This window comes from Enhydra lutris, unplaced genomic scaffold (assembly GCF_002288905.1).
Source record: "Enhydra lutris kenyoni isolate GAN:26980312 unplaced genomic scaffold, ASM228890v2 scaffoldscaffold48, whole genome shotgun sequence".
Taxonomy (NCBI): Eukaryota; Metazoa; Chordata; class Mammalia; order Carnivora; family Mustelidae; genus Enhydra; species Enhydra lutris.
The window spans coordinates 13326321-13348898 of NW_019154132.1; the positions used below are offsets into that span (position 1 = coordinate 13326321).

General features: G+C 40.4%; 1 protein-coding gene across 1 annotated transcript in view; it reads right to left on the reverse strand.

Moving 5' to 3' along the window:
• LOC111156675 (RAN binding protein 9) overlaps positions 1-22578 on the reverse strand; it is an 88550-nt gene that overhangs the window by 11452 nt on the left and 54520 nt on the right. Inside the window, 8 exon segments of the mRNA XM_022517704.1 lie at positions 362-513; positions 2142-2263; positions 5780-5924; positions 7070-7260; positions 9033-9141; positions 10421-10533; positions 13301-13485; positions 22185-22207. Coding sequence (XP_022373412.1) covers positions 362-513; positions 2142-2263; positions 5780-5924; positions 7070-7260; positions 9033-9141; positions 10421-10533; positions 13301-13485; positions 22185-22207 — 1040 coding nt within the window.

Here is a 22578-nt window from a genome sequence, read left to right on the forward strand (position 1 = left end):
CCCCGTTTTGAAAGATGACCCAAGGCCGCAGCAATCGCCATCAAAACGGAAACCCTGCAGGAGACATTCAAGGCGTTGCAGCCCTGCGCGGCGTTTGCAGAAATAAAAATAATCTCAAATTTATATCTTTACCAGCAAACCCACACCTCTACCAACTCTGCCAATTTCACAGCCGAGAAAACAGAACCAGACAAGTTAGTCGAGAGAGGGTATACAGTGCCGATGGGTGGCAGAGCGGGGATTTAATCCGCATTAGTTACTGGAAGTCCAAATGGAATTCCTAGCACGACTCAGTGTTTTACAAAATGACAATTGAATTCCTTTGACACGTTTCTAATGTTTCAAGGAAAAACAAATCTACCTTCAACATTTTTTTATTCGCTGTGTTCTTGCCACACTCCCTCCTCAGCTGTTCGCTCATGGCCTGCAGCTCTCTTCCGAAGTGAATCATCCTCTCTATGGCGGCCTGACTTCCTCCACACAACTGGCGTCTTAACTGACTCGAATCAACTTCTGTAAGCGAAACAAATGAGTATTTTACTACCTTAATAAATGGAATACAATGGAGAAATGAACATAAATTGCTTATAACAGTCTGTACATTTCATTTAGGAACTACTACCTAATAGTTTATCTAAACACGTGGCTTTATTTTAATTCAGTGTGAAACGCTGCAGCTAAAAGGGCTACTTCCTCTAAGTCTCAAGAATCTAGGCTCCAAACCCAGCACGCAGCTGAAAGTCCGGTGACAACCTTCCTGTGCAGTGGGCACCTAGGGTATCAGGGAAAGGTTTATGAGAAGTTAAGCACAAATCTCTAACACGACATTAAGCAGCATTAAGAAGAAAGGAACAAAGTCAGTAACTGCCTCTCAGGCTACTCTGACCAAACAGAGATGGAATGAAAGGGTGCCTCTTGGCTAAAAGCTGAATGACTCCAAAGAAACACAGAAGACACCACCTTATCGAAAGGGTTAATCACATACTTTTACAAAATAATTGTATGGCATATATTTATCTTGGTGGACACCAACCACTGATCAATAATGTAACTGTATGGATGACTAACGATGACATGATTAACATTCACTGAGCACTTACTTTGTGCTTATTAGCTTTTCACAGATTGGCTTATTTAATCTTCACAATGACCTACAGGCGTTGTTGTTATTACTGTACCCATTTTACAGATGAAGAAACTGAGGCACTGAGCTCTTAAGTAACCTGCACAAGGTTACACAGCTAGTAAGTGGCAGTTGCAGATTTTGAATCCAGGTCATCTGGCTCTAGAGCCCCTGTTCTTAAATCACCATGCTTAAGTTACTCTCTGAATGTTGAAGTTGTTGGTATCTGACACAGGAAAACGAGGCTGCCTTTTAAATTAAACCCCTTGCCTGAGAAAATGAATTCTATGTTGAACACATAATCCTCAACAACAATCCTCAATACAGACCTTTTAACATCAAAATAGTCAGAATCTAATGTTGCCATGCAATTCAGATAAATAAGAATGTTGAGGCTCCAACAAATTTTCATTCTCCAACTGATGGGAGAGTTTGCCAATGGTTTAACTTTGTGGCACGATTTACTTACACAAGTTATCAACAAAACAGAACTATATATGCTAATGTGCTTTTCAGCCACATCATTTTTGGGCGGTAGGGAGGAGAAGGGTGGGTCACACTTAAGAACCTACTATGTGCCGGGCACCGAACTATGCATAAGGCACGTACATTCACATTAAATTGACATAAGAAATTGTCTGATTAGAATTTATAAAATCATTTCTACCCATCTGGCCTTTACTGGTTACACTGAAGTAAGTATAGAAACCGTTCACACCTCCAGCCCCAAACATGCTACAGAACAGTTAACACTACCAAGAGTGCGGCTGCATTAATGACAGCATTGAAGTCAGGGAAACCATCCCACACCGGAAACTGAGAAGCGCCTCTGCTCCTCGAGCAGCCCACATCCACGGGACACTTTGGGCAATATGTATTATATGTACGATTGTCAAATCCAATGGCACATACATCTTTAAATCTGATTTATGCTCATCAGCTGGGAATCAATACAAGTAAAAACATAACCTTGTAGTCATCATTTTTTATTAAAAATGTAAGAAATATCACTGCAGACCCATTTCGGTGTCACAATCTTCCATTTCGTGGTCATGTTTAGAGCTACCGTTTAGGAAACCATTGGATGAAGTCTCTCCAACCCCATTGGAGTAGTGCTCTGTTTCCATGTCTACATCATTACTGGAAATGAAAAAAACAAACCTAATTTTAGAAATCGCGTACTTGTAGCTTAGTTTAAAATAAATTACTACTCACTACATATAGCCCGCTTATATACTGACTTCATAATATGAGACGATAGCAATCTGTAAAAAAAGGTGTTTAGTTCAATCTTGAACGTCTTCAAAGCCAGTATGTAGCTTGCCCTTAACAAATTTGTACTCCTGGATGGGAAGGGGAAAAGGGTATGTCCTAAAATGTAGGGGTTTTCTGACTTTCTAGCAGTATGGACAAACTTTTTCACATACTTCCCACAATTTTACTGACTCAGATCTGCACTTCATTTTTTGCTCGCTGATGAGCCCTTGCCCCAAGATCCCCCACCTTTACCCTGCTGCGTGCATTTCCAGCATTCAGGGAAAATGTGGGGGCGGGGGGGGGAAGGGACTTCATTCTCAAACTATTCCCGGGTCCCGCTTCACCTCTTTGCTGCCCTCATAGTCATCTCTCCTAAGACGATTTGTTCTTTAATGGTCTTCACTTTCTAGCATCTGTCTTCGCGGCTCAGAAACACAGCCTCCCACAAAAGTAAACGATGACTTGGAAAAGCACTCTGTCTGGTCCTCTCAGACCTTGTCGGCACCCAACACGATTCTCCTCCCATGGGCTTTCTTTCTTGTTTAAGAATCTGCCAAACCTTAATTTTAAAAATGCCATTTTGGACACACAGGTTGCTCCTTTCACTTGCGTCTCCTTTACTGACGAACAGCCCGGTGCCAGTCCCCGCATGTGGACACACTGACGCTGCTGCCGCGTCCCCCCGCCCACCCCCCGACACTCTAAGCACGACAAACACCTATTCTCAAAGATTTCTCCAATGAAGATCTACATAAGGATTCCATAGTCCAGAAGGACACACTTGATGAAAATACAGCAAATACATTAAAATGTACTTTTCTCATTCAAAAAGCAATGTATATTCATTTGTGGGGGGGAAAAAAGCAACACCGAATGCAGATGAGCAAAAAGCGCTCTGTACGTGAGGCCACCAGACACAACCACAGGCAACACCTCAGGGACAGCATGCGAGGTGAAGTGTTTGCGCGTGAGGGCGCGACTTCTATCAGCAACACACATCAGGGGAAAAGACACAGATCTAGGGAGAACGGGGCAATGGCCCCAGGATTCCTCCATCAGTCAGAAACGCTTGTTTACTTTTTTTTTTTTTTTTTTTTTTTTTTAAAGTAGGCTCCTCGCCCAGCACGAAGCACAAAGCGGGCTCAGACCGGAGTCGAGATCAAGAGTCGGATGCTCAACTGACTGAGCCAGCCAGGCACCCTGGTTTACTCTATCCTGACGAACTCTGAGAATGGGTAAGACAAATCAAATTTTAGAGAGAATAATGTTTAATTTAATGGAAATTCTTAAGATCATAGTTTTTAGCGATCTTAATAAATATACTAAACTTTTTTTCCCTTTTTTGACAAAACAATGTACTATTTGGGAGGGATTCCTTCATTCGAAACCTATTTAAGAAGATCTTTAGAGCGTGCTTGGTGTTCGGGAGAAGCAGCCTCTGCCCTTCAGGGGCGAACAGAGGATCAGCACTCAGATGGTGAAAGTTAACTACAAGGAGTGACACAACACTGAGTAGGGACATAATCGAGGAAATCATCCTTCAAGAGTAACAAGGGGACTGAGTTTTATAGCCTGCTGGATCAGATGTGGGGGGGGGTAGGGAGCAGCATTTCAGATGGGTGGACGGTGGAGTGCAGTATAATGCAAAAAGCACAAGTCTGGGAGTCAGAAATCCTGGGAAGTAGTCACGGTTCTGCAACTTACTAGCCCCTGATTATTGAAACTGACCCCCACAAAAGTCATTTGCACTTCTGGAGTTCAGCTCTACATCTGTAAAATGGTTTTAACAGTTAATATCATCTTCGCCTACTTTGCAATCCCACTGTAAGGACGACTTTACCACCTATAAATGTAACTGTTTAGTAGTTTAAAGCAGTTTAAAAGCTTCCTTTCTTCTCCTTCTACACTGCACTCAGAGCAGGCTGTCACCAAACCCTTCCAGTAAGCGTGCTGCCCTGAACTCAGGTGGTAACAGCTGTCTTTAGCAACTTCCTGCCATGAAGAGTATTTAAGAGACTAACGGATGAACTGCCCGCAGTCCTGCCCCCATACAAGGACAGACCCTTCTACCAACAATACAGTACAGACGTGCTATATAGGACGGTAAGACCTAAAGGAAAAGGCTTAACTTTCTCCATTTCCATGTGTAATTTTGATTACAACCCAGTCTTCTAATCTTCTGTTTTCCAGTACATCACTGCTCTTGTGAAAGGCTACCCTAATCTCCTCTGCCCGAGACGGCCATTTTTTCTACCACTCTTCCCACACCACCTCTACGGACCCCCCACCGCCGCAGCCGCGCGCACACCACCATCTCTTCAGTAAGTCGGCACTTGGGAGAGATAATCTGGATATTCCGATTACTCTCCCAAATCACAAATACAGGTTTTTATACCTACGCCTCTCTCCAGAATCATATTTCCATTAAGATTCCATGTGAAAAAGTTTTGCACTGATGAACAACGCCCCCCCACAAAGCACTGCGACCGATCAGTTCATGTAATGAGACCAAACCAACATCAGAATGATAAAATCTACCCGTGATTTTTTATCTGTATTATTTTTATCATTCCACCAGTCCTGAACCAAAGTGAATTGAGATGCTGGATGATCCGGGCAGGCTGACCTCATAAGAGCTTGCTCTCCTACACTCGTATCCAAACAGTAACATTCCACGAACCTTTAGGTCCAGGAATCTTCAACTGAGCGGATCCAGGATTTTAGCAGAATCATACAGACATCCCTTCTCTCAAAGCTCTGGGAAGTCAGAGACCACGCCTAGCAGAATGTTTGACACCCAACAGGTCCTCAATACCACGCTCATGCTGGATGTTTATTACTAAATGACTTAAGGTCCATCTGCTGCTATAAGCAAGCTCTCTAAACACAGGCTTTCAGAAAAGATTCTTCATAAAGTTATTTGGAACCCAGGAAACATTCTATACATTTACACCAAAAAAAAAAAAAAAAAAAAAACCCACAAAAAACCCCACACAGAGAAAAAAAATAGTTGTCAATGTATCTTAGGTTGCTTCTGGAGAGTAAACAGACCACTGTGACTTAACTGGGAAATATAAGAACAGCATCTATGTGACCATCTGTAGAGGCTGGTGCCATCAGGAAAACCAGAAGAAGGCAGAGCCCGGAACAGATTCTTACAGTCCCAGCAGGTGGAGGAGGGAATGCAGAGTCAGAGCAAGGACTAAAGGAAGGAGGCTGCACGCACACGGGGAGTGAAAAGCTCTGGGGAGCTTACTGCCCGCTCTTGTATTCTCTGGGGCTTGGGAACTCCCAGGCCCTATTATGGACCATATAATTCAATTTTTCTAAATTATTAAAAATGATGGCACTTATACGCAGGTTGCTTATAGTAATGCAAAAGCTAGGGAGATCACGTACCTGGTGAAGTTATTAACTTGCTGTGATCGTGACATGTTTATACTGTTTAGTTCTGGTACATTCAAATTGGATGACTGGTGTTTACTATGGCAATATGACTGATGTGCTTTATTTGATATTACACCATTACTACAACTTTCAAAACCTGGAAACAAAGAAAAAGATGCATGAACACAGAAACACACACTAAATTAAGTTGTAAACAATGTACCCATATTCTGGTCTTACATGTAAAACTTTCACAATGTAGGAGAGTCAATGTATTACTTAAACAGTAAACAAATAACTTCTTTGAAAGGACATAAGGATATTAATTGTGGGCTGTAATTACCATCTTCCTTAACATTCACTGAAGGCTTATTTATGGATCTTATTTAATCCCCACAACCCCCCAGGTGGGCAGGGTTCTCATCACTCCCATCTAATATATAAATACACCGAAGCTAAGAAGTTCTCCACGTGTGAGACAATGTATGGGCTTTGAGACCGGAGGTGGCGAAGGATACAAACCCGAGAATCACGGGCATGTGTGGGATGGTGAGGTAAATAAAATGAGAGGCACTAATGGAGAAAGGTATGTGCCAATGGAGGAAAAGCAAAGGGGTTATTACTCTATGAAAGGAAAAGAAACGGTTCTGTTTCAGAAAGTGGAACACACAGAGACAGGAGAATCCCTTGGGAAGAACGGAATGAGAGACACAAGCAAAGAAAGACGACTAAGAAAAACTGGAAACCAACCTAGAGAAGTGATGTCATATATGACACAAAAGGAGAGAACTGTCATTAAAACACCAAAAGCCTGAAGACAGAAGGCCAGTGAGCCCATAAAGGGACAGGAGGAAAAGAATGCGGCAGAGCAGGCCCTCGCAGGGGCCGGCAGGGAGCGGATGAGAAAGCAGGCAGCCCAGCGAGGCGGGGTAACGGGCGGACTACAGCTACCACCACCGCAGCACCCCCTTCACGTTTCTACTTCATCGGGAACGCACGGTGACCTTCTAGCTTCACCAAACGTCTATGACTTCATTTCCAAAGACAACTCAGATGCTGGCCTATGTTTATGAAGATCTGCTCAGAACCCAGCCTCAGAACCAGCCCTTCTTCACGTTACCTTCCTGGTACTAAAAACATCCATCTGATCCACTTACCGTTTGTCTTCCAGAACACCGTGAGATCAAGTATGCCTGCGTGCAAAACGGCTATGTGGAAACATCCAGATTTTTAAACATTTTAAATTTTGGTTCAAAAGCACAAAGAAAGGTAAGTAAGTTCTGTCATAACACTGAGTCTCACCAGAAAAATGCGCAGTACTTCCTTTGCCTGATGCTAAGTTGTGGATGTTCATCCCATGGCTGGGGCTCATGCTTGGACTACTGAAAGGTCGAGGACTAACGGGGTAACTGTCTTGAGATTTCGGACTTCGGCCTCCCAGACACCGTACTTCACTATCTGTACCATTCACCATTTCTATAAACTGACGCACTCTAAAAAAAACAAAAGATAAACTGACTTTATTTTCAAACAGTTTATTTAGTACAACAGATTTTTGAGATGAAATATTTTAAAAAACTGTATTTATCACTAAGTATGGCCTTTCCATTGTATACTAAAAATATTACCTGTGGTTTCATACACTGTACTGCTTAAATCTGAAATTTTCCAGAAAAATCAGAGTGTAAAGCAAAAGACATTGTATCTCCTTTATTCAAGAGTTACTGAGAAAATGACAATCTCTCTGTAGTATAATAAAATCAATATGGACTTCATTTCTGAAGTTAAAAATAACTTGATCAAATAATATTTGCACCTGATAGCAAGTCAAATAGTATGTAAGAACACGATGTGCTTTCCTGGACATAGGACACAAAGAGCCGTGCTCCCCACTCTTCCTCATTCCTAGGTCCTTTTGCAACTTCTTCACCAAAATGGGCCACACTTAAAATTTTACTCTAAAGCAAAACAATTCTAACATTTGGCTTACAAAGGGTTTCTGATACTTAAGAGACAGGAAATATTAAGCTTAATAACACCTAAATTTCAAAATAATAAAGATTCAGAAAGACCAACAAAAAAAGCCACATTACGGGGCGCCTGGGTGGCTCAGTGGGTTAAAGCCTCTGCCTTCAGCTCAGGTCATGATCCCAGGGTCCTGGGATCGAGCCCCACATCAGGCTGTCTGCTCCACAGGGAGCCTGCTTCCTCTTCTCTCTCTCTCTGCCTGCCTCTCTGCCTACTTGTGATCTCTGTCTGTCAAATAAATAAATAAAATCTTTAAAAAAAAAAAAGCCACATTACAATGGCTGTTAATAAAAAAAAATAAGATGCAGAAGATAAGGTGTTGACAAGGATGTGGAAAAATTGGAACTCTTGTAGGCTGTTGGTGAGACTGTAAAATGGTGCGGGGCTACTGAATTCTAAGGATTAATGTCCTCAAAAAATTAAATACAGATTTATCATACGGTTCAACAATTCCATTTCTGGGTATATACCCTGAAGAACTGGAAACAGGCACTCCAACAGGTATCTGTACACCCGGTTCATGGCAGCATGATTCACAACCAGAGTGGAAGCAACCCAAATGTCTACCAGTCAGCTTCGGAATGAACGCAATTCTGACATATGCTACATATGGATGAATTCTGAGGACATTTTGCTAAGAGGAACAAGCCAGTAACAAAGAATAAATATGTTATGATTTCACTTAGATGAGGTATCAGGGTAGTCAAATTCAATTTCATACAGAAAATAAAATGGTGTTTGCTAGGAGCTGTGGGCAGGGCGAAATGGGAAGTTCGTGTCTCCGTTTGGGATGACGACAAAAGTTCTGGAGATGGACGGCTGGTGAGGACTGCAGAACAGTGTGACTGTACTTAATGCTACAGAACTGCCGTGTAAAACTGGCAAATTTATGTTATGTATATTTTACCACAACTTTCCAAAATTACACAGACTTACAATAAGGTACTTTGTGGGAAGAAAAACAGATAATCCATCTTCTAAAGAAGATTTTAACACTTTTGAACATATAGCTAGCGTAACAGAAGAGCAAACAGAGCAAAAGATGCCATCTGCTTATAATCCCCAACACAGGGTTTTTTTTTTTAATCATCTGTTACTTAAATGAGCTATATTACAAAATTATGTTAATACCTGAAACAAGGTGAAACAAAGATTAAAACTATTAAAACATGAAAATAATTCTGATTATATATAACACACACACACATAATGTAGTAACTTTTTATTAAAAACTCACTTTAATGTGAAAAGGAGATTAGGATTTCTTTCAAGTAAACTTGGGTATAACTGTTGTGTTGTTTCAATGGCTTCTCCCATTCTTCCTGCTAACACCAATTTCTGAATTCCTAGTTAGAGAAAGAAAGCAAGAGATCAATTTTTTAGGAGTAGTAACATAAGAGGGCCGTCAAAAAAAAAAAGGTAAAAAAATACTTTAAATAAATTATTGCAATTAACTTCCATTTCTTTTTCTAAAATCATAGTTTCTATTAGGCAATCAAGGAGAGATTTTGGACATATTAAAAAACTAGAAATATTAGGTATTTCATAAACTATTTTTAAAAATCACAAACTAATATACAAGTAATACAGGAAAAATACTTGTTAAGCAGTACTGAGGTACTAGACACTAGTTTAAAAAGACGGATGTGTTTACAGCCTACAAGGTGGTGCCGGCCTCACAGAATACTTTTCCCAATCTCATCAAGTTACACACACTAAAAATATGTACAGCTTTTAATATGTCAACCATACCTCAATAAAGTGTTTTTTTAAAAAGACCATAGCAAACATTAGAGAAAATATTCAAAACGTCTTATCAAATATGTAACATTCTGCCCCCAGTACTAAGAGAATGCTAGCCTTTGAGTAAAATCTGAATTCAACATTCACTGAGTGTTCCCTGGGTGTCAGATAATCTGCCAAATCAGATGATGAGTACACAGAAAGAGTACGCGATCATGTCCCGTTTGTCAGAGCTCGTTACATAGTGAGAACTGCAGGCAAGCATACGATTAGTGACAACACAATGTAATCGGTGCTAAAGCAAGTTTCAAGCATCCTGACTTCACCCATCCCGTTGTGTTTTGATGCCTGTCCTCTCACCAGGCCACACTCTGCCCGATGGACTAACGCCCCCAGTGAGAGGGCAAATGGCGGCAGAGCCACATGCTGACTCGCTCCCGCCAGCACAGGCCCCGGCTCTGGCCGCAAGCCCGGGGACTGAAGCAGTAAAAACTCAAGATCAATGCCATCTTTAGACAGCAACTGGAATAATGCAAAGATTTACATTTCTTTCAAGTATTATCTGCACTAGTATCTAGTCATGGGACTACTTTACCAACTTAAAAAAAAAAAAATTTGTTAAATATTTACCTCCTAGATTGGTAAACATTTCTTATACAACTTTCTCCAAAATTATATCTTTCCATATCCAGAATGCTAACACAGTCTTATGTGAGTTTTTTGTAAGGTGGTCTTCAAAAATGTCAATGAAAATAAATTTCAGAGGCATCAATTTTAATATATTTGAAATTTTTTAACTTAAAAAATAAAATTTCTAAAAGTCAATATAACCAAACCTATAATCTGAAAACAAGTATCATCCATGCACCACAGGGTCCTTACTTTGTCTATTCTTAATGGAAGCTAATTCTTCTAGAACGGTCTGGTCTGTAGATCTGGCAAAGGCCTCTGCTGTGGCACAGTACCCATGGTGGACTAAATAAGATGAAACCATTCTTAAAATAAAAAGAAGAAACACACATCTTTTAGTCAAGAGAATACAGGCTTCATACTACAATTTATATAAAACAAGATCTACTCTGTTGTTACAAAACCAACCTATTCCCTTTGAAATAAGGCTTTAGGAACCTCAACTATAAAGTTAAAAAAAAAAAAATCATATTGTTCTGGTCATGTAGTATTTCCAAAAAGAGAACTGCCAACGCCAGGCTACCAGCACTCTCCAGAAGAATGACTGTCACTAGAGGAGAGTCATGGACAGACTCCTGATTCTTGGCTGCCCCTGGTCCCCGGCTTCTTTCCTGTGACTTCCCAGCCTCATATTAAATCCTACTAACCATAATTTCCATTTCATCTTTATTGTACGACCTAGCCCAGTGAAGTGCTGGCATTTTATAAAATACGACGATGTTTAAGTAACAGATGAACTCTGCGTGTCATGGAGTTCAACTCCTTTCTTTACTCATCGGTCACATGAGATGGGATCTACCAGCCGTGAACACAAGAAATACTAACGTGAACACGAGAGAGGATCTTTCAGAACGAAGCCTATGCGGGTGACAATACTCATCAACGAGAAACTACCCCTTCTCATCTCAATCAGTATGATGGTACGTGAAAGATTACTGTACATCACTGGACATGAAAGTATGATTCCCATGGAAGCACCACACTTCCAGAGAACAGAGTTTTCTAAAATGTCATCAAGTGGTCAAAACACCTTGATATCTAACTACAAAAGGTGAGAAACAGTACGACTCAACAATATTAACCCAAATATCCAATATACCCGAATATTCAACTCCTAAACCTGCCTACCTCTGGCATGACCGAGGACCGATCAGAAAGTGGTAGGAAGCAGTGATTCAGGAAAGAGGGATCAGGGGCAGAGGGGAAAATCTCCAGGAAACAGATTTTTCATTTTATTTCATCTAAATGGTCAAATTAGGTTTAAAAGGGTAGGGAAGAGCTTTTTAAAAATGGACTTCCTAGGAAGTCATGGTGAGTGTCAATTTTATAAAGAATGGGGTGGGGGGGGTGGGAGACTGCACTGGACTCTGGCTACAGAATTAAGAGAAATGATGTTTCTTCTACTACTGCCCTGCTGTGATGCTCAGTGGTGACCATTTTTAAAGCACATCCCAGGGATGTGACCCTGGGAGAGCAACTTATCCTAGCTCTAACTCAGGGTAATGACGAGACTGTCAGCCGGACTTTGCTCTCCTGTCAACTGTGCGGGCAAAAAATACCAGTGCAGAGGCTGTGTACTACCAGATGGTAATCGCTCCTGGGAAGAAGCATGTTTTCAGAATCACCATCATATCTTCCAATCATTATTGCCTCCAAAAGACACAGACAAAAACTTATATTGTATCTTTAAATGTACAACTGTTCAAAGCAATTACATAGATATTTAAGACGAACTGTCAGACTGGCGCTATCTGGAAGTCTCTGCTCTTTTCTTGGGTGAGATGACAGCAGTGGAAATGACTACTTACATTTACTGGTACTTACTTACTTTTTAAGTCTGTACTATTTCAAGCTTTATTAAGAGTTACCATTTAGTGCTACGGAGAGCCAGGAGTCATCTCCAGCCTTCTGGCAAAGGTATAGTCTACAAAGTTGACTGTCACAGGACTTATATTTTCCTGACTTCCAATCCAATGAAATTCTACTTTTTCATAAAGAATGAGTTGAGATAAAAGTTGTTCATTTTATGGTACACCTATATCGACACCCACTCTTTGCTCTGCTGCTTCCTAACTGATTCTGTACCACTGTTATTATGGAATCTGTGAAGTATTTATCCTACTTTTAGGAATCCTCACTCCATATTCCTAACTCTTTGATCTTAATTCTTCTGCTGCCTCTTAAATGTCTAATAATAACACGTAAAAGTAAATTACATTAAAAATAATTAGTAAGATTTTTAAAAAACTCCTTCAATTAGAGGCTTCTGGTCAGATTTTCCAATTTAGAATAGGGGCAACTATAACCTCCCTGAATCTACATGAAAAATAATAAACAGATTTAGCAAAAACGGGACAGGGATCCTAATAAGCAAAAATAGTTGATATTATTTCTAAAAGAGTTAACGATACACTGGGAAAAAAATGAGTCAAATCTTGAAATACAAAATGTACATACCAAGTCTGTATTCCAATACATTAACTACACCATTATTTTGATGCTTATTCTTACTGAGTAGTATTTCTTTATCCTCATCCATATCAGAACTACTGCTGAACACAGCCAAGTTCATACCCAAAAACCCACAGCTCCTGAATTACACAATCAAAATTATCTTCCTGAATTTATCTTTTGCATCAGCACTATTTCAAGAGAATCAAGTGACCTATGGAAAGCATTAAATCCAATTACTAAGGATAGCAAATCAATCAACCTAAGCGATCTAGTGTCACTTTATTTCCTCCACTAAATTCGTATGTCAGACTAAAATATAATTTTGTATGTGTGCCACCAAATATAAAATGACTTTTTAATTGTTTAAGTAGAGTGAACTGCTTTTCATAGCGATTAAAAGATAATCAATATGTTAAAATTATTAGGATATATAAAAAATAATTTTTAAGAAGAGTAAATTACTTTTTCCAGAGATCTAAATATAATCAATGATACACTAAGATTATTAGGATACAAATTAGATTAAAAAGCTTCAGTAAATATTCTTTTATGCTAAAAGAATGTTTTATAAGAAATACATTTTGGAATAATAACATCCATTCAAATTTCTTCACTTACTTTTGTATCATGGTTTGCCATTCGCCTTCCCGATCTCCAATAGGAAACCGGTCTATCTGCGCCTGTATTTTGGTTCTCCACTCTCGCATGTAATCTTCTATATCAAACACGAAAGGATGCTGCCCAAAATTGGCATCGACAACTTCTCCTGGCGTTTGGAGCCCCACGGTAGGATATAAATTTGGCTGTAAGACAACACATTCCACTAGCATCTATCTATCCTTTTTATATTACAGACATATTCATTCTTTCACAAATGCTATTTTTAAAATAACAGAATACAATTTACTTCTTGCGTAATTTAAAACTGCAATCAAAACCAGTAGAGAAAGAAAAATGATCTAAATATAATTAAAAGGAAAAAAAATAAAAGAAATACAATTAAAAGGAAATCATCCAAATACAAATGATCTGAAATACATTACGGGCTGGATGAAAAACACCACTTCCTATGCTGTGATCATCAAGAAAAAATATGAAACCACCTAAGTCATTTATTTTGTTTATTCAGAGGCTGTGTGGTATTACACCTACCTATAATGAACAAAAACACAAAATCTTGCTCTTCTGAACAGATCATATAATAGTTACAAAGATTAAAATCTAAACACATAACTCAGACCTTTCTATATATATGTATGATGCATGTCTAGAAATGGCATGTGAGGACCAGTTACCCCAGAAGTACAATCCTAACTGGGCACACACTACTTTTAAGTTTCCTAACTTCATTCCTCTGTACATCTGGCACGCCATTAGGAAGAGGCAGTGGTAGAATGTAATTCTAAGCAAAACACAGTGCCACTGAGAGTAGGGGTTCTCCTTATAAAAACAAATGACTCAAATGCACATATTTTTGGAGCTGAAAAGAATTTAAATATTCAGACTCACAGAGGAATGCATCCAGACATACTCCAAGATTTTGAGGCTAAACAATCAAGTTTAACAGCTTCAAGTACACAAAAACTACGCAAGGTCTTTTGGCTCTATTACTATTTGTTATACCTAAAGTGGGCATGAGCTACTGAATATCTACTGAACAGCAGGGCTTAAGCAACAACATAATCCTGGGAAAAATCACTGTTTGTATTACAGAGATAAAGAAATTGAGGACTGGGGTTCATTAACTTGCCCTGGGTCTAGACTGGAACACAGATTTATCAGACACCAGATCTAAGTTTAGTTTTCCTTCCTACAAACTCCAAATCCTACTTCAATCACCATTCACTGTATTTACACCTTATTTCTTTGCTTTAATGGTTCTTACAAATATTTTCAGTACAAAATCAGGTAGAGACCGAGAGGGGATAATTTGGATAACTGTAAGATGCTCAGATTTCACAGCAAAAAGCTAAGAGGATGTATTTAGAAACAACTCCGCACTCAAGCCACCAGAATCAGAAACCAAAGGAATACTGTGTCAAAATACTGAGAAACAGAACCGCACTGGATTTGCGAAAGAAATGGTAATGCAATGTACGCAGATGTACGGATTCTTAATCAACAAAACTAGCAAGTTCTTACAATCTGAGCTGGAAACAAGCGACAGACCTGTTTCAACCCTCTCATTCCACCACCGAGAAAACAGACCTAAAGAGTGGGAGGGATTTATCCAAGAGCACACAACCTCTTTTTCCTTTTTTTTTTTTTTAAGACTTTATCCATCTGTTTGGCAAGGAGAGACAGAGAGGGAATACAGGCAGGAGAAGCGGGAGAGAGAGCAGCAAGCCTCCCACGGAGAAGGAGCCAGATGTGGAGCTCAATTCCAGGACGCTGGCATCACGAAACGAGCCTAACCAACTGAGCCACCCAGGCGCCAAAAAGCACACTTCTTCATGACAGACATAAAGCAATTAATGTAAGCCTCACCATTTCTAGCACAGTATTCCTTCCATTAAACTCCATTACAAAATTATGATATACTTTAAAACGAAAGTATAGAAGGCCAAAGCTTCTTAATAAAGATAACACCGAATGCAAGGCGATCCTGTTTGTTAAGCAGAATTTATAATTCTGATATTCAGCATTGCCCAAAGATGCTTTAGAAATATTTTGTTTGCTTGGGGCGCCTGGGTGGCTCCGTCGCCTAAGTGTCTGCCTTCGGCTCTGATCTCTCAGGGTCCTGGGATTGAGTCCTCTGTTCGCACTCTGCTCAGCAGGGAGCCTCCTCCTTCCTCCCCCTCTGTGCTCTGTCTCTCTCTCCCTAATAAATAAAATCTTTAAAAAAGATGTTTTGTTTGCTAATCTAAATTTTCCCAACAAATTCAAGAACATAATCATAACACTATAAAAGATAATCGACATTCAGGAACAGTGATAAAATTGTGCCATTAAAAAAGTGTAAAACGAGGGTGCCTGGGTGGCTCAGTGGGTTGAGGCCTCTGCCTTCCACTCAGGTCATGATCTCAGGGTCTTGGGATCGAGCCCCGCATCGGGCTCTCTGCTCGTCAGGGAGCCTGCTTCCCTCTATCTCTGTTTCTCTGCCTGCTTGTGATCTCTCTCTCTGTCAAATACATAAATAAAATCTTTAAAAAAAGTGTAAAACGTTCCTGTGACAAAACATGCCATAAATGTCAAGACAAATGGACTTTATAGCAAAAAACCCTGTTGCACATATGAGAAAGAATCAACATTCTCAGTGCAAACAATATTTTCACAATACAGGACAAAGATTAACAAACCAACTCAAATTTTTTTTAAGTGGTGACAGGTATACAGGCAATTTGCAGAAATATAAAATGACAATGAAAATATGAAGAGACACTTAACCTCACTCAATTTCCTAAAATACAAATCAAAACAAGAAGAGGTTTTTTTGCACATTAGATTAAGATTTAAAAGACTGAAAATACCCAATGTTGACTGAAGGTTGAGACAATAAGCCCTCTCAGCCACTATACACAGAAATGTAAACTGAGAGTATTTCAAGAAAGAAATCTGGCCAAATCTATTAAAACTGACAAAACAATTTCACGTGTAAGAATGAAATCCAACAGAAAAACAATGTGCAAAGATATACCAACTGCAGCATTATTTTTATGGCAAAATATTAAAAAGAATGTCCACTCACAGGTGGTATTACCCACCAAACTCACTGAAACTCAGACTCTAGTAAGATATACCACCACTTTACGTTGAAGAAAACACACGACCTGCTAAATCGGACAGGCCGGCAATCCTAAGATGCACCCCCATTTCATGTCAAAATAGGAAAGATGTGCATCTCAGAAGTTGCGGTAGTGCGTCATACAATAAGATGCTATAAAAAATAAGAGTAAAAAATCTGTATACTGACAGAGAAAGACGTCCTATATATTACTAAATGAAGAAAGCAAGCTAGAGACTACATATATGGCTCTACCTTTTCTGTAAATGGACAGACTGGTTAATACAAGTTTAAAAACAGACCTGGAAAGATATACACTCAAGTCAACAGAGCCATCTAAACAGGCTGGGATTATGAGAAACTTCTCTTTTGTACATTTCTGTATTTATAAACATTTATTATTAGTATTTCAATACTTAACACTGTATATAACTTCTGTAATCAGGAGAACTCAATAAGAAACTGGGCGTGGTAAAGCTAGCTGGGGTCAATGAAAAGTAAGTGTATTTTTATACTACTTACTCAACTTTAAATGAAGAACTAGAGAGAAAGGTATTAGCTTCTAACTGACTGGACCACACATTTAAAAAATAATGTAAAAGACTTTTTCACTTGCTAGACTATAGATTTCTAAAAACAGAACAAATAGGGACGCCTGGGTGGCTCAGTCGGTTAAGTCGCTGCCTTCGGCTCAGGTCACGATCCCAGTCCTGGGACCGAGTCCCGCATCGGGCTCCTTGCTTGGCAGGGAGCCTGCTTCTCTCTCCACCTCTGCCTGCCACTCTGCCTGCTTGTGCGCTTGCTCGCTCGCGCTCTCTCTCTCTCTCTCTCTCTCTCTGACAAATAAATAAATAAAATCTTAAAAAAATAAAAAATAAAAACAGAACAAATAATCACCGAGATGTGCCATCATCACAATTTTAATTTTACAACATTTCCATCATTCCAAAAAGTAACCACGCACCTAGCAGTCCACTCCTGCCCACCATCCCGTAACCCCCGACAACCACTTTCTGACAGCACAGATCAGCCTATTCTGGACATTTCATACCAACGGAATTATAGAATATGTGGTCTTTCATGACTGCCTTCTTTCATCTTAGCATAATGCTTTCAAGGTTCTTCTATGATATAGCATGAATCCAGGCTGTGGATCTTTTTTCTTTTTTAAGATTTTATTTATTTGACAGAGAGAGATCACAAGTAGACAGAGAGGCAGGCAGAGACAGAGAGAGAGAGGGAAGCAGGCTCCCTGTCAAGTAGAGAGCCCGATGTGGGGCTCGATCCCAGGACCCTGAGATCATGACCTGAGCCGAAGGCAGCGGCTTAACCCACTCAGCCACCCAGGCGCCCCCAGGCTGTGGATTTATGTAAAACAATGTTTTCCAGGAAACTTTCTAAATCCAAAAAAAAAAAACAAACAAACAAAAAAACCAACCAACCAAACAAAAAAAATCACCCCTTTTTGTGTAGAATTACACAAAAATGAGAATAACTTAAGCCTCTATGAAGAGAATTTAAAAAGATCTCCTAATTTCTATTAACCTATGAAAAATACAGATCCTAAAAATATTCAAAAGCTAAAGATACACAAAATCATATCATCAATTGTATAATTTTGTTCTGTTTTGAAGATGTTTTCTAATGAAAATGAAAGCAAATAATGTATCTATGAAAAGTAGATTTCAAATCTGCAGCAAGAACTGGAATACAACATCATTTTAGATGAGAGCAGCTTCTGTAACAAAAGGAATTGACCTAATCCCAAACTGAGTGAGTTTACAGAGGGACACTTCCCGAACTGGTGAAGAAAGATCATTTTGAAAAAGATACCAGGTTTTCAAAGGCGTGTAAACACCGTAGGTTCCATGATGAGTGCAAACATCTAGATCAACTTTTGTTCTGTAAATACCCTGCCAGGATGTAATGCTACGACCCGCTAGTGAGGTATCACAGGTACAGAACATACAAACACTTCTTTGGTGGGACACTTAAGGGAAAGACTAGCTTTTTTTTTTTTCCTTTTTAAGTAGCAGAATGCTGTGCTGCACGTGGGAGCCCCAGAAGACCTGAGTCACAAAATAAAACAGAACCACTGTATAAAAAACAAAACAAAAGACAACCTTGCAACAACCACCGTAACCACTTTACCCACTGGTGCTACAAAGCTGAGTATCCTCACTGATTAATTATAGACAAGGCAAAAAACATGACTAGTGACTCTCAAATGGGACAAAAATAATCAGAATACAACACAAAAATAGTCAACATGTCTACAACCAGCTTAGCCTTTTCCAAATTATCACCACTTGTACAAGTGAGGAACAGAAGCTCATCGAACAACTGCTTGCTCCGACAGGTTGGTTTTACTTGCTTAAGGCCACAAAAGAGGTAAAAAAACAAAAAAACCAAACACCCACCCAGGTGAGCCCTTCCACCAACTGCAAAGGGAACAGAATGTCCCTTTGGAGAGATCTAAGCCACACACACCCCATCCGCACCTCGAACTGGCCACACCTGCAGTCCCCCCTTCCTAAGCATGTGACCGTAGCCCCTCGCGTCCAGTCAGTGGTGTGAGGACTGCGTTACTTCTCCTCCCTTTATATTAACTCATCTGCTTGCTACTGGAATCATTCTCATTGGCAAATAAACATCCTGGTAAATAAAAAAAAATCTTTAATTGCCTCCACATCCTCCACCAGCCACCACATGCCACTTGCTTCCTCCCTATTCAGTCAAAATCCTCCACAAAGCTGTCCCTACTTTGTGATTTCCCTCCTCCTATTCGCTAGTAAACTCTTTCCAATGAGGATTTCTCCATCACTCAGTCTGCTGAAACTCTGTGTCAAGGTCACCAGCATCCTCCTCTCTGCTGAATCCGTGATTAATTCCCAGTTCTTAGCCTACGCCTGGTATCACAGGGACATCTCACACAGTTGATTTTGCCTTGCTTCTAGAGAGGCTTTCTTCACTTGGCTTTGAGGACACACCCCCTTCTAAGTCTTCCTCCTACCTCACCGTAGGCTCCTTCTCAATCTCCCTTTGCTGGTTCCTTCTCTTTTCCCAAATGCATGCCTCTCTTCTCTGCCTACACACACTTCCCTGTGGATGTCACCTGGTCTCATACTTTAAACACAGAAATGCCAAGGATTCCCAAAATTTTGTCTCCAGCCCAGATCACTCTCTTGAATTACAGGCCTACATGGCCAACTGTACACTTGGGAACTCCATTTAACTTATCCAAAACCAGGGGCACCTGGGTGGCTCAGTGGGTTAAAGCCTCTGCCTTCGGCTCAGGTCATGATCTCAAGGTCCTGGGATCGAGCCCCACATCAGGCTCTCTGCTCAGCAGGGAGCCTGCCTCCCCCTCCTCTCTTTGCCTGCCTCTCTGCCTACTTGTGATGTCTGTCAAATAAATACATAAAATCTTAAAACAAACAAACCAACCAAAAAACTTATCCAAAACTGATCTCCAGATCCACTCCCCAACCTTAAACCTGCTCTGCCTATATACGGCCATCTCTACATCAGTAAGCGGCATCACCATTCTTTCCATTCCTCAGGCCAAGACTCTCGAAGTCCTATTCTCTCTCGTATTTTTCATATCCAATTCATCAGAAAATCCTCTTGGCTCTCAGTTGGGATATTTTCCAATCATACTTATTTTTATTTTTAAATGTAACTCTTTAATCTACCTGGAACTTACTTTGGCATAAATATAAGACAAAATCCTAAGATTACAAACGTTTTCAAAAAGATAAACACTGGTTCCCGTGCTGCTTATTAAATAATACTTCCTAGTGAGCATGTTGATTTTAGACTCCGAATTTTCCTTGGCTTAGCAAAGCTGTTCTCTATTATAACTTCTATTTCTTCTGTTTTTTTTTCCCCCTAGAATTTTCTTCAGGAACATTAATAACCTATAGATAGGATGACTATCCTCTGCCTCTGATTCTCCTGTCACCCTTCTCAAAACATCTCTGAAACTGAAATGTGTCTTATAAACAGTGGCACCTTACATTTGTCTACACAGGCAGCTGTCCCTGCCTGCACAGGTGTGACTCCATTCAAGAACAAGCTCTCCGAAATTTCTGGAACTTGACTCATTTTTTTCCTGGTGAAACAGCTGGATAACTGCTACCTCTAAGACATTTTAGTCAACAAGTCATGCACAGACCAACTAAGAAAGAAATACCAGAGTCCTGGTTACTGTAGTGCCTTCTGGTAATACTGAAAATGGGCAGCATCAGAGCCTGCACAACGCAATCGGAAGCTTGGGAGAAAATGCGGGAGACAAAACGGAGAGCTCTCAGGAAATGTTCTTGATGGCACAGATGGCAGCATCAAGTAGAAAACCACAGACATCAACTCTAAAAAAGTGGTTTAAAAGACTGGATTCTAAATATGAAGTTTGGGGAATACCTTAGCCAATCTATATTCCTTATTTCATTATTTTCAGGTGTTTAAGAAGTGATACTGATTAAAATCTATACATTATAAACCTACATTTGGGGCGCCTGGGTGGCTCAGTGGGTTAAGGGTCTGCCTTCAGCTCAGGTCATGATCTCAGGGTCCTGGGATTGAGCTCCGCATCTGGGCTCTCTGCTCGGCGGGGAGCCTGCCTCTCTGCCTACTTGTGACCTCTCTCTCTGTCAAATAAATAAATAAAATTTTTTAAAAATCTATATTTAAATACCCTAGGAGATCATTCAGTGAATACAAAATAACAATTTTAAGTGATAGCAAAGCATCCTATCCTGGTTTGTTAGGTCTCTCCCCATTAGCGTTTCCTGTGATGTGTGTTACGATGGGCAGTCTTCGCCTTGGTAAATAAGGTATCCACAATCAAAGCCCTGAAATCTCTAACGATGTGAGTCACCATCACCTGCTGCCTGAATTTCTGCAAGAGCCTCCTCCCAGGTCTGCCTGCTTCTGCCCTAAATCCCTGTCCCAGTCTACTTTTCAAAGAGCCGTCAGCGACCCTTTAAAACCGAAGCTACACCATGGGAACGGAGACTGCGGTGTCTGCATTTCACTCAGAGTAAATGCCCAAGTACTTGCAGTGGCCCTCCAGGTGTCCATGAGCTCACTCGCCCTGCCCCACCTCGACCCTGGACTCACCTAGCGCACTCTTGTCTTCGTCCCCTCTCTGGGCCCCGTCCTTAGTCAGGCTCCTCTACCTGTTTCTCTGCCTGGGCCATTCTTGCTCAATCTACCTATTCCGCCGACTCCCTCACTCTGTTCCGCGTCTCTGCTCCAGTGCCCCCTTGCAAACCTTGGCAAAGGCGAGTGAACCGTACAGCCCATGTTCTGTCTTTGGAACTCCCACTCTCTTGCTCTTTCTTTAAAAGGTACCTACCACCCTTAAAAATGTCACAGTTTATTTGTCCTTAATGTACTGTTTATTCCTAGTCCCCAGACTGAATACGTCAAGAGGACAGAGCCCTTCACCTGGTCTGGAGCATGGTGCACCGCATCCATGGCACAGCCCCTTGCCAAAAGGTTCAGCGATACCAAAGAAACACATTTCAACTGAATGCAGTGGCAGTGACAGTACAAGGTGTATTTTAAGTAACCGATTCTGATTTATTTGTTTAGTTACACAGTTCCTTTGTGCCAGGGCACCTGGCGCCTGGGGAAAGGATCTCTAGTCTACGTATCGTATATAAACTTGATAAGTATCAGTGAGATGGAATTCCAAACATGCTTAATACCAGTTTCTTTACACTTCTTTTAATTAAAAATACAAAACAGCTTTTAAAAGAAAGTATGTCTTACCGGTAGGTCGGTGAAAGCAATACCTAAAACACAAAACAAAAACCAAAACAGCGGCATTAGACATGGCTTTCAAAGGCAGACGGTAGTGACAAGCTGAATTACACTGAAAATAAGGGAAGGAACGGCCAAGGAAGGAAAGGAAAAAATTTAAAACCTAGAATTAAATAGTGAGACCAGTCTTTTTCTCAGTAACAACAACAGAGGTCTGAACGACTGTTCTATCTCCCTTCAAGATCAACATCCTCGTTAGTCACGCCGCAGTGCTCTTTCTGGAGTACTGCGACTGCCTCCAGGACTCTGGTTTCAGACAGATCTTCTACGCTATGTCAAGAACCTTATAAGAAAACTGGTTGCAAAACAGTCACATTTGATTTTTGACCAACACCCAGGCTGC